Source organism: Chelon labrosus (assembly GCF_963514085.1).
Source record: "Chelon labrosus genome assembly, chromosome: 15".
NCBI lineage: Eukaryota > Metazoa > Chordata > Actinopteri > Mugiliformes > Mugilidae > Chelon > Chelon labrosus.
Window position 1 is genome coordinate 8,436,644 of NC_140348.1, and position 16,093 is coordinate 8,452,736.

Here is a 16,093-nt window from a genome sequence, read left to right on the forward strand (position 1 = left end):
CCCTGGTCTTGGTGTGCAAGCTTTGTCAGTGGTTCTATGGCAACTTGAAATTGGTTAGTCACCTGAACTAAACCAAAATGTGTGACCATACCATTAAGCATCCAGCAGAGACCACCGGCTAAGTTGTGACTCTTGGTGATACCATAGTGTCTCTGTTCCAGACAAACTTTTCTCAACCATCGCTGGGGGTCTTAGTGAGTCATTATGTGTGATAGGGCCTCAGATACATTGCTGTGATTGTATCTTCCAAGATGGAGTTTCTGGGGAAATTTCAGGCAATTCCACAAACTTCACACTCTCGTCAAACAAGTCTAGCAGGGTCAGTGAATCATATCTGGCTCCGCTGCAGCTGGGCGAGACGGCGATGAATTTAGGCTAATTCAGGTACGTGATATGGCTGCTCCCTGAACATCTCCCTGGTTGAAAGCTTTACTTTTTTACATGCAATCCATTCTAACTACAGATTTATTTTACACATATTCAAAAGTATATATTAGAACAAATTTGCGAGAAAAGGAGTGGTGATTATAACATTAATTGCCATCATTTTTGTTGAGACATTCATGGTCCACAGAGGATAAAGCTGTGATCTTGTACCTCTATGAGGGTGACATTTTTAGTTTCCACTGAAAAGTCTCAACCACTGTTTTAAGGGTTAGGGTAAGGGTTAGAGTTAATTCATGGTTCACAGAGGATGAACCCCAGTGACCACTGTGACCACTGTAACCACTGTGCCCCAGCTGAGAAAAGTTTTAACTTATTCAGTAAAACATCTGTTTTTCAACATTTGTGGGTGAATTGTCAAAAGCTCTTGTACAGTCATGGTTCCCAGATGATGAACCCTTATGACTTGATCCCCTGGCTTTGTCTCAAGCATCATCATTAGATGGAGACTTTAAGACACCTTTAAAATGGAATACAGTGAAATTCGGTGAAGACATTTGTGTCAAGATGAATTTCATGAATTTGTTAATCCCTGACATCTAATCCAGCGCCACCATCAGGTTAATAGTGGCATGTTTTATTACTTATAAAGACGTTTTAACTATTTACTGCTACAGATGGTGCTATATTGTGGATTTATTTATTATGTTTGCATGTTTCAGAGTGAATCATAGGGATGCTTCACTGCAATTGTTGCATTACTACCAAACCGTCATTACCTTAATGCTAAATACTGATCTGCCAACATTTTGATACTGTTGACAGGAGAGCTCTATTCAGCTTCATTGCCTGAAGGATAAGAGTCAGAGCTGCATCACTTCAGGCTGTAGGGGTTTTGACGTGACTCACACCATCTGAGAAAAAAACAGACAGACGCACGCAGGTGTGTCCTTGTGGTTCAGTTCACTTAATTGCCTAAGAAATTGGCAAAGCACGTTTAAAAAATACTTTGAAATACAAAGCATATTGTGGTGATTGGTTATTTGTCTGGAAACCATGCGGGGTAATAATGACAATTTGTTTTTCAGTAGCCTCCTTCGATCTCAGTTGATCTCTCTCTCTCTCTCTCTCTCTCTCTCTCTCTCGCTTTTGTCCCCACTTAATCTAGTTTCTCCCTCCCTTTCTATCTCTATCTCTGTTAAACATTTACACAATGTGTGTGTGATTATGTGCGCATGTTTGTTTTCAAACATCTGCGAATGTGCTCTGTACAGTGTCCATGCCTGTGTGTGTGTGTTGTAACAGCCTTGTGTCCGTGACAGTGTAGCTTCATTATGGCTCAAACCTGTGGTTAAAGAACTCTGAGGGAGCAAAGCACAAGGTCTAATTATCCTGCCCAAACACACACACAAACACATTCAAACTCAGACACGCACACTAACAGAAACTCCAACACGCACACACATACGCTGTCATCTTTCAGTAAGAGGTAAAAGCCTTTGTCCTGAAGACAGAAATAACTCTGAGGAACACTGTGGACCAGTCGGGTGTCACTGTTGCTGGCCTCTTGTATTTTTGTTTGTGTGCGTTTGAGTGAAAGACAAAAAGCAGGAGAAGGACAGCAGTTTTTAACCCTTGTTTAACCATCTTCCCGTTTCTATCAGTGGAATGCAGGACTGATTTGTTTGAAGCATTTACCTGTTAATAGCCTGCTAGCTGAAAGATAGTTTAGTCGAGTGCTTGCTTTGGATTAAGGGATTTATTCACTATTAAAGCACAGATTGCTGCTGTCAGCCACTGGAGCTGAAGGAACTTCACAGAGTTGTCTTGTTCACAGAGTGAAGAAAGTTATTTCACCATCCGTACCGTTTTTCCGTTGTCACACAAATAGTAACACAGCACTCAAGCTTTAGTTGCTGAAAGGTGAATAGTGTGCAACATTTTTAGCTTCAAATGTTTAAACTAGAATTTTTTTTTAACCCTGGGCCATGATATGACTGAATCTAGCGAGCTAAAATTTGGTGGTTGAAAGAGGAGCTAGGCATTCTACTTCTCTTTTTGGCTCTCGTTTTTTGTTTGTTACTCAAGTGTTTGTGGCGTATTTTCACAAGTACACAACACAGTTCAACTCTGTTTCTCTGTGGAGAAACTGCTCCATGCCGACACAACCGTAAGTTCTCACATTTCAGTGTGAAAAAAACTCAAGCTGAGATGATTTCAGGTGGATGTTTAGTAGAGAGTCATCACGCCTTTTACAGGAATGGATGCACCACCAGTGGCGTTTTGGACCAAGCACAGAGCAGGCTAATGATTGCTGGAGTATTTTTTTGCAGTCACAACATGGCCATGCTGTAAATGTTTCGAGAAAGGCGATAAGTAGTCAGAGTAGTGATGGCATGCGATGTGAAGCAAGACAAAAAAATAAATAAATCCCCTGAAAAACATTTTAGTCTTTGGGCAGGTTTGCACTGCTCCACTTACAGGCAAAGTGATGGTAAGAGTGAGAAGGATGGAGAAATAATACAACAAAGCCTCAGTCAGTTTGCATTGTGTGTGTGTGTGTGTGTGTGTGTGAGAGTGTGTGCTTGTAAGTGTAGCCTTGTTTTGAGAGCTATTTTGAGAGGCAGCATAGTAAGTTGTGGTAACCAAATAAAATCACATGAGCTTTTTGGAACGGGCTGACTCAATGTTTCCACTGTAAGAAAAGAACGAGGCAAAGAAGAAGAGCAAGACGGCAGGATGAGAAATTCAAAAGCCCCTTCATGAGAAATGTGTCTGTCTGCCAAGTCTAAGGGCAGATCAGTCATACCTGCAAATCAATCATCAGTCATTTACAATACTAATATTTTGCAAAGCATCCCATAGGGTTAACACTTCCTTCCCTCCAGGTAGTCATAGATTTTCATTAACGTTAATAAAACCTAACTTTCAGAAACCTGTGTTTGTGTTGTGCTCTTGTGTTTTTGCTCATTGCCATTACGTGATCTCAGAACTCTTAAAGATGGTGCATTCAGGAGCCTATGGGCAGTTCAGATATCCTCAATTGAACCTAGCCTAAAGCACCAAGCTGCCAAATTTCTCTTCCGGTACATATATACTACTGTTTTTTTGACAAACGTATTTACTACTGTAGAAGAAAAGTGGAAATCTTGAATGTTGGAGCGGTACATCACCTGACGAAACCTTTGCTTTGTGACGACTTTCAACTTATATGAATGGAAAACTGCATCACACATGGTGCAGCTGCATTGGCTGTACATGCTGCACGTGTGTGTTGGATAGTTGAATTAACATGTTAGATGCCCTGTGGAGCTGCAGCGGCGGCAGGAAAACAATTCGTGGTTGCAAGTTTTCTAATCTCATGAAAGGGGTTATTTGAGTTCAGATGTGGAAACAATTAGAAGGTTACCAATGTGTGTCTCTGATGTGTCTGTATATGTAATTCATTTATGTAATCCAGAGTTGTAACCTTTTTTTTTTTTTTTTTTTTTTTTTTTGGCAAAACTGTTTCTGGCTTCATATCAGACTCTCAGCCTGCAAATTACCAGCTGATGAGCACATCTGCTCCTGATTGTCGTGGAAAACAATCCTCTTGTTGTGACTGTGAAATACGACCAATCATTCAAATAAGAGATTAGCCCTATTGTCTACGTGGTGTTTGACTCTACCCGCCTCAAAGTGGCCCCGCCCTTAATCATGCGTAACTTTGAGCCCTGATAAAATGTAGTATAAATTTGTATAGTTATTTCAAATGGTGAATTTAGCTATAAAGACATTTAGGCTGTAACGCTGTAAAGGAGATTGACTCACTTTTGGAGCCACCCTCAAGTGGCCATTTGAGGAACTGCAGGCTTTAGCTCGGAGGTTGGCACTGGGGATGAACTGCAATAACTTTTGTGATAGCTTTTATTTGGCGCTGTCATCAAGTCAAACTGGTTTAGGTTAGGTTAGGTCAGGTTGTGTTGGTCAGTTGTAAAAGTGAAACCACATGCATGGACTCAACTTTACCCAGTTACATCACATCCTGTTGTTAATCTGCCATTAGCTAATTATTTGAGAGTAGTGAATCCTGATTCTCCCTCAAGAGCTTCATAGATTTTGGATATACTGGGTGTCTTGGACTTCAAAGTTAGTTTTGTCATATACAACCATTTAAAACAGTTGTGCAGCAGCAGTCTCTCTTCGATAGATAAATAAATCAAGCATGGAAAAATGAAACAAGCTTTCAGTTTTCTGCCAACGTGATCCCTTCCCTCACTCTGCAAACTGGAGAACATCTTGACGATTAAATCATTACCGCAGTTTCAGTGAGGTGAGGAAAGAGCGCGGCGGCTCTGCCAAATTAAAAACCACAAACACTGGGTCTGTCATCCAAGGCTGCTGCGAGGAGAGACAAGTCTCTAATGTGCAATATGATGAACACCACTGCAAGCAAATTAACATTAATAACAATAATGGCAGTGTTTCCATAACAAGAAATGATACTGATGAAATGTCTAAAGGCCAAAAATGATGTAACCTCAGAAAATAAATCACTGAAGGAAAATTGCAACTGCTTTTACCCAAGTTGTTGTTCAGGCCACTATCCAGTGTGACTTTCTCCTCAAAACAAAGACGATTCTCTGATGTGTGATGCTTGTGTGCTGCCAAATGACAGAGGACGCTTAATTAATGGGCGTCAACAAAACTCTTGATATACGATGATGGCAGACGTTCAGGTTGTGGAGTTGAAACCAAATGGCCAAAAAAATCAACATGCGGAGAGTTGGTTCTTCACTTCACCGCCAAACACAACAGTCCCTTAATGAGATTCATGGAAATCAGCACTCAGTTTTAGCTAAGTCTCTCCTGCCTACACTGGTGTTTCCTCAAATGTTGATTTAACATTAGGAAGTTCATAAGTTGATGATTGCTGGGGAAAAATTCCATGAAAGAAGAAAAAGGATCAAATATCCTGTCAAAATCGAATGTTTCTCCAGATGTGGAGATTTGCACTTTTCTTTTTATTTTCAGAAAAAATAAGTTTTCCTCTTTCCAGTAATAAAACAAGACCAGAGAGGTTGCAGCCAGTCACTTTGGTGCTTTGAATAAAATGCTAAATCATGCTAACCTACTCACAGTGACGTGTTGACTTATAGTAAAATGCTTACCATGTTTACCATTTAATTTAGCGTGTTTACATTCATAGTATTTGCTAATTGGCGCCAAATACAAAGTATAGCATGTTAAATAAATTTCAGATTTTTCACCCCAAACAATATTAGCACTGTATTAGCAATATTAGCACACCACAGCAAGAAGGTTCAGGGTTCAAATCCAGGCCGACTGGGGCCTTTCTGTGTGGAGTTCGCATGTTCTCCCTGTGTCTGCCTGGGTTCTCTCTGGGTACTCCACCTTCCTCCCACCGTCCAAAGACATGCTCATTAGGTTCATTGGTGATACTAAATTGAGTGTGAGTGTGAATGGTTGTATGTCTCTTTGTGTTAGCCCTGCGATAGACCTGTCCAGGGTGTACCCTGCCTCTCGCCCAATGACAGCTGGGATAGGCTCCAATGAATATCACAAAAAAGAACTGCAGTTCCTATATCTACCACTTGAGGCAGGCTCCAGCATGTTAAAATGTCCAACTTTAAAGCTGAAATAAACGTGTTTACAGTCTAGTACAAAAATGACTTTGGCCTTTATTGCTAATTTTTTGCTAGCTGTCTGCCTTGGTGTCACCCGCCCACATCACGTCCACTCAAACTCCACCTCTTTAGATGAATTAGTGGGGAGTCAGGCAGAGTCAGGCAATGCCAAGATGGTGACGGCCGGAGCCACAATGTCTTCTCTTCAGCAAACGCATAAGTGACAGAGGGTTTGCCCATCTTTATACATAATGTTGATGGTACATCCTCAGGGCAATATGTATACATGTACAAAATTGATGGAAATCCATCCAATAGTGGTTAATATAGTAATATTTTTAAAAATGACGAACAAACTGACTGCCTAGCTGCTCATGTTTATGATCGCTATAGCCAGGTTGGGTAATTTAGATTAATCAATGTCTTCAAACACAATGTAGATATTTTAAAACCATTTAGTAGATTTCCCTATTTTCCACTACACCCCTGTGCTTCTGTTTCAAATGAGTCAAAACAAGCATGATTGGTGGATTCCTGCTTTTTGCACCAATTAGAAGACATTTGCATGAAGCTGCACATTATTACTGTGCCCAGGTCACATGGACACTACATCTACTGTATGGGTAGATGTGAGGTCAAAACACTTGCTGGTGTCATGTGGCTCTAAGTCTTTCTTCCTCTTCTACCTTTAATATCTTTCTCCATTTCTTATCACACTGGTTCTGTGCAAAAACTCTTAATCACAACTTTTTCAAATTAGAATTCTGGCAGCGCTTTGGTCATCTTGGATTTGGTCAGAAGAGTATTAAAAGCAGGCTGTGATTCATTACAGGGTTAACCGGTCTTCCCCTCACCTGTTTCCTCCTCTGGGATTAGGGGTTTTTGTGGCTTTTGGCTTACTTTTCGAATGAAACCACACAGGCTTTGATATCCCTCTCTCACTCTCGTCCATAAAGATCCTGTTTTTCAGAGTGCAGTCTCGCCTGGGGCAAAATACTTATTTTGTGCCAGTCGATGTCTGGATGGTATTGTACAGTCCATCCGGCCGCGCTGCCCTAAGCTTTGAAGGGCTTAATGCCTAAACAGGATGTCCATCTTCCAGCGGAAAAAATGATTCCTGCTCGTAAATTCCTAAGTTGTTCTTGTAAATGCTTCAATCACAGCATAAGGTTTCATTTTAAAACCTTTATTTATCAGAGCAGTAGTAGCTGAGGATGTTTTTTTGCATGTGCAACCACAGCCTTCTGCCTTCTGCTGAGGAACTATTTTTGTGCTTTTACTGTAATGTCCAGGCAGATCACTGTTGCTGCTGGATTGAGGCCACGGCACAGAGCTGTCAACTGTAGGGATAGTGAACAGAAAGGAAAACACCTGTTTCAGTCAATAGCCTGCCAAGTGTGTCCAGTCAAATGCGGAGAGGAATAGCAAAAGTCAGTAAGCACAGTTGAGGCGTACAGTGTGTCCCATCCAAAACTACAACAGGTTGCCCTTATGAATCCTATTGTCTGCTTGAAGTTGGTTAAGTTAGGCTGATAAATTTGATAATCCTAGAATGAGACAGTATAATTTCTCTTCTTTGGCTTAATTTACTATAGTCTATGGCTGCCTTCACACTACAAATGACAACATGCTACCAGTAATGTTCAAAAGAACGTGGCTATTGAGTGGCACACAACGCTTTTTGATGGACCAATGACCCGGTTAAACATTGCTTCATCGGTTAATTGAGCAACACTTCAATGGTGACTCACTACAATGTCACGACCTGTCATATTTCGCCAGTTTGTAGCATCATCCATCATGTGAACATAGCATAAGAAGTACTGAGCTGAAGAGTAATCTGTCAGTGATTCATATAGACTGCTTGCATCTTAATAATCTTTGTGTCATCCGTTTGGCAAAGTCTTGGTGGGATGGCATTTGTTATCCAGGAGTAGGAAAGAGGTAGAGCCAGGGACAAGCGCCAGATGGGGTTATTAACTCCCTTGCCTGATCGGGCCTTATGCTCTATCTCCCCCTACTTGCCCATTTCCAGTTCTTTCCACCTGTATGATATGTCATCAGTTATGTACCCTAGCCTCATTAGATGTTTTCCTTTTATCTCAAGACCTGTCCAAAGACTATTTGTTAGCCAGTGAAAAGCATGACACCTCTTTGCTTATTCAGACATCTCTAATACTGGCCCCTCCCACCGTAAGGTGCCACAACAGGATAATGACAGATTTTTGAAATACTGCCAGCAGCAGTGGCAGAAAGTCAGGTTGTTATGGCATAGCCAAATAATGAGTAGGGCACTGATGGATTAAGTATACTGCCGTGACTAAAAGAGTGTGTCAGATGTTATCGCATAGCTCTTTACATGGAATCCAACTCTGTTCACCAAATATTTGTTTTCTTTTCTTTCTGGGTATTTTTCTCAACATTAAAATTGATTGTGTATTCAGTCACACTGGCATTTGTGGTCACAGCGGCAAGTGCTGCATGACAATGGCATTCACACTTACTTTCTGAGTAAATGTGGTTAAAATGCACAATCAAAATTAAATAAAATAACAGGTACACCTAGCTAGAAAAGATCAGAAGCCTTCGGACAAGTCCAAATGCAAATCCATACTTCGAAACACGCATGTGCATTCAGACATGCACTAACACCTGGAGACGGAGAGCGTCAAAAGAAAGTTGTGGCAGGATGTCGAGAACTATACTTACGTGCTTCCTGTGGATGTAAACATACAGCATGTGTGTGCCCCTTTGATTTTCAAACATCAAGCAATCCCGGCATGTGTACACGTGAACGCTTGATGAATATGATCTCACACTCAGAACATTTTGTGAGATGACAACACACTATGCAAACGCCGGCATGCAAATTATTCACGTGCACATGAAAACCCTCATGAACTGGACGTGCTGTTCCCTGAAGTGGAATGGTCAGCTGACGGTTGAGTTTAGGCAAATAAAACAATGACGTGCAATAAAACATGTTTTCACCAATTTAACTGCACAGGGACGTTTACCCTCTTTCTAGTCTGTGTATAAGCAGGCAAACACAGTTATGCATGAAATAAGAGTCTGATCTCACATTTTCTTCCATTTTTATACTAGTCATAACCAGGACTAACCATCTTTACACTCCAATAAAAGAACAATTGTGTGTTTATTTCAATATCATGGTGGCAAGTAAGGAACAAGAAGCCTTTTATCTGCTTCCATCTGAAAACAAAAATATTTCAAATCTGGACGATGAAATCTGAAAGCTTGACAGAAATAGCACAGTCATTATGGGCACCAGGGTCTTGCAGGTCACAACAACCAAAAGAAAAGATTTTCTGTTAAATCTTGGTGTAATCACTCTTACATATTTTTCACTAACAGTGTAACATTTCTTCTTGTCTTTATCCTTTCTTTTCCAGAGGGCAGGTGAACATAGACAGGCTGTGATCCCGCTCAACCTGCTGCCACACATGTACCCGGAGCCCATCGCGATAATCTGTGTGGGCCTCCTGCTCCTCCTGTTTGGACGGATAATGTACTTGCAAGGCAGTACACCCAGCCAGGACCACTCTCAGGTTTAGCCTTTGGAAAACCCAGCAGACGTAGCAATTTTTCTTAAAGATGTTTTGTCTTGGATATATGGTATCTTACATCTTTTTGTTTGTGGGGACTTTTTTTTATCACGTTGAAAGTCCAAGGCTTTGGACTCTGTTTTAGGAAGGAACTCTAAAATGCTTGGATTTTTGCTTTTGCACCACTGTTTTTCCTTTATGGCCTCTGAGCTTTTGTGACGCAACCAAAGAGGCAGGATTTTGCACTCCTTTCTAGAGCAGCTGCGCTCATGTCACCAAAATATGCCTCCACGAGACGATACCTATCGAAATTCAAACGTGCCTTGTACAGTTTCTCGTTTACTTTTTTTGCTTCTTTTATGTTGTTTTTATTGTACAGAAATGATTAGTCCCTGCGTGATCAACTCCGCAGACCCAGGGTTGTTAAAGTGAATGGGTCCAGTCCACAAAAGTTTCCCCATTTCGTTTGCTCTGACGGCTTCCGGCTGCAACACTCATGGCTTTCACTTTAGAATTCAACATTCACTAGACTCATGACCTGCGCGGGAACCAGCGGGACCAAAGTTTGCGCTATTACCTGTAATTTTTATCACACAGTGTTCCTAAACAAAGGTTTTGTTACCATGAAATAGATTTCTGCTTATGCCTACATTGTAAATTGACAAGCATCGACTGCGTTTTTAGCCGCAGAAATGAATTGCATCCTGAAAATTTAAGTTGACACAGGTATTGAAGTGGGGTGAGGTTGTATAACTTAAGTAATTTGAACTGGGAAAATATTCTGAGGTGAGGTGCATATTTAGTAATTAAACACCTATTTCCATTAACCTGGATTATTGTCCATTCAATGGTACTTTAAGTAGCTGCATTGAGCCTGTAGGACACATTTATTTTTTTCTCAAGTTTTTCTAATCATCCATTTTTGCTCTTGGAAAATTACAAAATTTCTGTTTTAAACATTTGTTTATTACTATATAACAACATATCAAGCAGCAGTTGGTTCACAATAGACAGCATGACCTGTTAAATAATCCGACAAGTTCTGTAAACCCTGACTCAGTAAGAGCAAGTATGATGAAACTGATTAAAACCAGCCTTCCAGGAACTCAAAACTGGTTATGCCACCAAAGTCCTAAAACATGACGGTGTAGAAAAGAAGCATTAACAGGTTTCTTCTTTGTTCAACATTAAAACAACGATTTTGCACGTTAATAACAAAGCCAATTGTTAAATCCATTATTTAAAGCAGTAAATAGTGTCATTTCTTTCCGTCTTGTTTACTCCGCTTACAGTTTTTTCACCCTGACAAAGTTTGGATCAAAGCATTAGCCGATCAAACAGTTCCGTCTTCCATCATTTTTTTGTTTTAGCCTCTGTTTTTATCATTGGCAGCCAGAGTGAAAGCAGCTGGCAAGTGTTGGTTTGTTGACAAGGTCACGTTATCCGTTTATTAGCGCAGTGATTCAGACCCGGCCAAGTCTCCTTACGCCTGCCAGGTCATTAAACACTCAGAGAGATTTCTGGACAGCAACCAAAATCTGAATAATGTAGAGTCAATGAGAGTAACTAGGCAAACAATGGTGATACAGATTCAAGTAAGTGCATTTATTCTTATCTTTGAACCCTTTATACTCATTGAAACAGTTCTTAGGTCTTCGTTTAGGATCCCTAAAATTAATGACTTGCACCTAACTCAAACTGAACTAGAACAGTGATGTTGCAAAAATCAATTATGCAATAAAACATGAAATGCCTGCTCATTTGCATAAAGACATATCTGGATCTGGGTATTTGAATATACTGTGCTGAACAACAATTATGCAAGGTTTGACCCAAGCACTTTGCTTCCACTAGGAAAGCTTAGGGAATCAACTGTGTGCTGCAGTTTATTGGAGGTGGGGAGGAAAGATATGCATTAACCAAATTAACCCATCAACGAAGTCTTTTATTGAATTTAAACATTTCTAGACTGTTTTTGAATTGGTTCAAAGAAAATATGGCCACAGGGGGCAGTAATGTGCTTGTTTGCTCATCGAAAGACAAAAGGCAAAGAAGACACCTTGCCATACACAAGTCACATGGAGGTACAGTAACAATACTTTGAAGATTTTCAAACGGTATCATTCACACTGGGGGGAGACAAGACTTCAGATATGAAAACTACTCTGAGAAACCTCTCCACCTCCTTAAAAGAGCAGTGCACAGCCACTTTCTTGAACTTTTCTGCTGAGTCACCTAAAGCAGTGGATGAGATGGTCCATAACCGGTGCTCTGTCATACTTAGCTCACTGAGCCACACAACAGTAAACATAAAACCTAGTTTTTTTAAAAAGTCTGTGGGCTGTGTGAACATTGACCAAAGAGATTTGTGCACAACTCTTGTTTTCTGGGTTGGTTTGGATGGTACAAGTGAAATGTTTCCAAATTCAGTGTTACTGATATTGTCTGTTATACCCTGACTGGAATGAAATGTGAACTGTTAGTGACAACAGTGTCTGAAAAGCCCCTTAAAGCAGTTTGACTGAGGATCTGAATAAGTTCCGTTTCAGGAATAAACCTTTGCTCTCCCATGGATGTTTGAAATGTAAGTCCGTGTGAGCAGCGCTGCAGATGTCCTGCGCTGTTATGTCTGTTACATGTGTTCGATTTAATCTTCCAAAACAAAGTGATTTCATCACTGTTGCACTCTCCTTGTGAGGTTAACCAGACGAGAACAGCAAACAGAAGTAACACAGTCGATAATCAAATGTATGTTGGCGCGCTTGGGTGTTTACACAGTTGCGTCAACACTATACGCAATACTGATTAAAGTGCGATCCTGGCATTAATCACCATTAGATAAGCATTTCAGCTCCTATATCATCTATGTAAGTAATCTCATTTTTCAGTAGAGTTAAATTAGTTGTTTAGCCACAAAGCTTCAGTTAATTCCTTAGTTCCTGGTTGTCTATTCAGTCATTGCTGACAATGTAGACATGTGGTGGATTACTGATTTTGTACTGGAAACCACCAATGATGACAATGCCATGTGAATGTTGAGCTCAGAAATCATGAAGTTTTCATCCAACTACCCAAATGGCACCCATGAAGCCTCTCACTCCCTGTCCAAGTCAGAAAGTGATGGGTACTAAATGGGCTACTTGTGGGTGCATCCCACAAAGAGACACAAAATCACAAAGGTATGTTAAAAAAAAAACAAAAAAAAACTACAAGACGGTTTCTCCCAATAACAAAACTCCATTAGCAATGTATAGTTTATTATTGCCAAAAACCATATGTGCCCCCTTCTGCACCACAGTCCAAAGTGTGAAGTTTAGATTAAAAGACTCTCAATATTTCATTTTGACCGCGCTGTATCACACTACTTTCTGTTTCTTGTTGTGTTTGCTCATTCGTTCCTGGCTGAAATGATCATTTAACTACTCAGATTACTGACACAGAGCTTCGTTTTCCTATGCGCCAAATCTAACCACTTTGCTTTTCCTCTACTGTGACACTGAGAGCGCTGTGACTGCACGTAGATTTCTGATATTGTGCCATGTGAAACCTACGACCTCATTTTGAAGTACTGTATTACAGCTGGAGTGTGAGAGGAGAGCATGGCAGGGAGGAAACCGAAACATGAATTACCGCCTTCTGAAACTGATATGGAAACCTGGTAATGTGCAGATTCTTCGTCTGTCACTTGAAGGTGTTGGAGCACAGAAACACTCGCGTGACATTCAGGGTTTTACTGAATCGCATCGACACTGCTGGAGCTGCTTAGACAAAATACGCTGCAGATTTGTGTCTTGTTTGAGCTTTTAAGATCAGTAGAAAAGGAAAATCATTAAATGGCTTAGATCTGCAGTCATGTGAAAGAGAACGCTGGAAATTGTTGGCTTTTGTTACATATTTGGGCAAGCCAACCTTTGATCCTCTTTGATTCCAATGCCTAGTACACCCTTGGTCTCAGATTCTAATATTACCCATCGTTAGCAGATATAACATCTTGTAGGTGTCATACACATTTTCCATGCAAAATTCTTTCAGTTGCAAGATGTTTGAGGGTTTTCTTGCAAATACTGCCTGTCAATTCAAATCCCACCTCATTAGTAGTTGGACTCATTACCACGTTGAAAGGTCCAATTTTTCTTCAACTTCAGCTTTCAGAGAGATGGCCTCACACTCCTACAAGGAGAATTTATGTTTGAATCAATGTCTGCAAGCTGCCCAGTCCCAGAGGCAGCGAAACAACCCCAAACAATAACATTTCCACCGCCATGCTTCACAGTTGGTTTGAGGTTCTTCTTCTGAAAAGCTGTCTTTGGTCTCTACACAAAACATGTCTAGTCTTATTGTGGCCAAACAACTCTATCTTTGACTCGTTTGTCCAGAGCTCGAAATTCCTAAAGGACTGGTCTGGACAACAAAGGCTTTTTCCTGGCATACCTCACATGCTGGTCAAATTTGTGCAATGGCTTTCTGATTGTAGTTGCAAGCACTTTAGCAGTTATCTGTAGATCCTGTGATGAGTATTTTGGGGTTCTTGGAGACTTTTTTTCTGTTTCTAAATTTGCTAGGGCAGGCAGTTTAAGGCTCTCACCAGGGTCGACAGTGTTAAAGAGCTTTTTAGTTCTTGACACCACATCGAAAGTCTAGACAATAGCAGACTCAACAAGGTTTCAACCACTGGCACCAAATCTGGAGTTTTAATTTGAATGTGTGACAAATGTACTTACCTTTTTATTTTGTATATACAATATGTCATACAAATGACCACAAAATATCAGTTTTATGTGTCATTCCTCAAATGTTCCTTTGTCCAAATATGTCAAAAAAGCCAAAAATTCTCCCTGCTGTTAACATTCACATGACTGTTTTAACAGGAAAAGTTATTCATCGGAATTGTTATATAGATAAAACACACCGCAGGGACCCAAAGACACTGCGGTGTCGCGCTTTTGCTGAAAATGCTGTACAGAAATGCATTTGGAGTTGGAGTCTGTTTGTCAGGATGTGTACATGTACAGCTCCTAAAGACCCAGTACATCTGTAGCAACGTGTGTTTTCTTTGTTTATATTGTTACTGTACACTGAAAATATTGTAATTATACCGTGTGAATTGCTTGTAAGTAAGGCTTTTACATTTTTTTCATTAAACTGAATAAATGAATCATTGTGGCATGTGTTTGTTTGTATTATAAATTCATAATTATTTATTATTCAGCTATAGAAAGTAAGATTTATTTCTTTAAATCTTCACCAATAATGTTTCTCTACTTAAATTTTATTCAATTAACTGAATATTAGTTTTAATTAGTTACAGACAAATGCATTAAAGCAAAACTAAATTTAACCAAGGATTTGGTTGAAAACCAGCTACTTAGTTCAGCTGAGGTCACTGAACTCTGCTGATATAAAAGTTCATTAAGGTGAAATGAGGACAGTTTTTCCCCTTTATTTAAACAACTCTTAAGTTTTTCTTTCTCTTGTCCTCTGGTGTGTGTGTGTGTGCGGGTGTACGCGTGTGTGTGTGTGTGCTCATCTGCAGGACACGGAAAGTACGGTGTCTTCCACAACTTGGCACAAACACATGCTCGGATAATTATATGCCTCCTGCACACAAACACACATGCACGCACACAACTCATTAACACACGTACACTCGTTCACACACACAGATGCCTCCCGCACGCACTCGCACGCACACCAACACACACACACACATACACGTGTGTGTGAGTCAGAGCAGCAGTCCAGCAGGGTGTATTCTTCCATCTGCAGAGAAAGAGAAGTAACAGTTTTAACCCTTCGTGGTTTTAAGGTGAGAGAGCAAACAGACTACACATTTACTTTTTAATACAGCGGGTTTGCTTCTTGTAAAACTAGAACTAAAATGTAAGATTGTTTTCTGCTAAAGCTCACAGATCTTTATGTTGGCTCAACATGGATTTAGGAAAGCATACTCTGTTTGCAGGCTAGACAGCTAATCAGCCATCAGTCACCTAAACAGATCTCTCAGTTTGGATTCTCAATGGGTTGGACCTTCTTTCTTTTGTTTCTTTTACATTACTGTTTGTAGACTGTGGCCTCACAGCGCTTCTCTTCCAAGACTTCTCTACTTGTTATTGTCAGCGAGGCTGGATTACCAACCAGGAAAAACTGGCTCTGCTCAGTTCTAGGTTCAAGATTTGTAGATTAGCCACTGTCTGTAGTTTAATTTTTATCTAGGCAAGGAGATCAAATCACTGCTCTTACGCACCTAGGAGTGTGCAGCAGTAGTTGAATACATTGCTGTTAGTAATGTTGCTTTGGGTTGTTTTAACAAGGAAGTAACATACTGTTACCAGTAAGAAGCGCCACTGATAAAAGTTACAGACAATGCCTCCGTATGTTCAGATCACTCTGAAGATTATAGTAGCGACGGGTTTTGTTTCCTTTGTACTTCAATATCAGACCAATAACAACAGACATAATAAGAGCCTTGATGTGGGTTATTGATACACTATCTCAAACGTTTGGCTCTGTCTGTGT

At 40.3% G+C, this 16,093-nt stretch overlaps 1 protein-coding gene across 1 annotated transcript in view; it reads left to right on the forward strand.

Moving 5' to 3' along the window:
- Window positions 1-14,743, forward strand: part of bcl2l11 (BCL2 like 11) — a gene marked incomplete at its 5' end in the record, with an annotated part of 28,035 nt that extends 13,292 nt beyond the window's left edge. The window contains one exon of the mRNA XM_084562522.1: window positions 9,425-14,743. Within this exon, the coding sequence (XP_084418648.1) occupies window positions 9,425-9,586 (162 nt within the window). The 3' untranslated portion in view covers window positions 9,587-14,743. The remainder of the gene's footprint in view (window positions 1-9,424) is intronic.
- Between the last annotated feature and the right edge of the window lie 1,350 nt (window positions 14,744-16,093).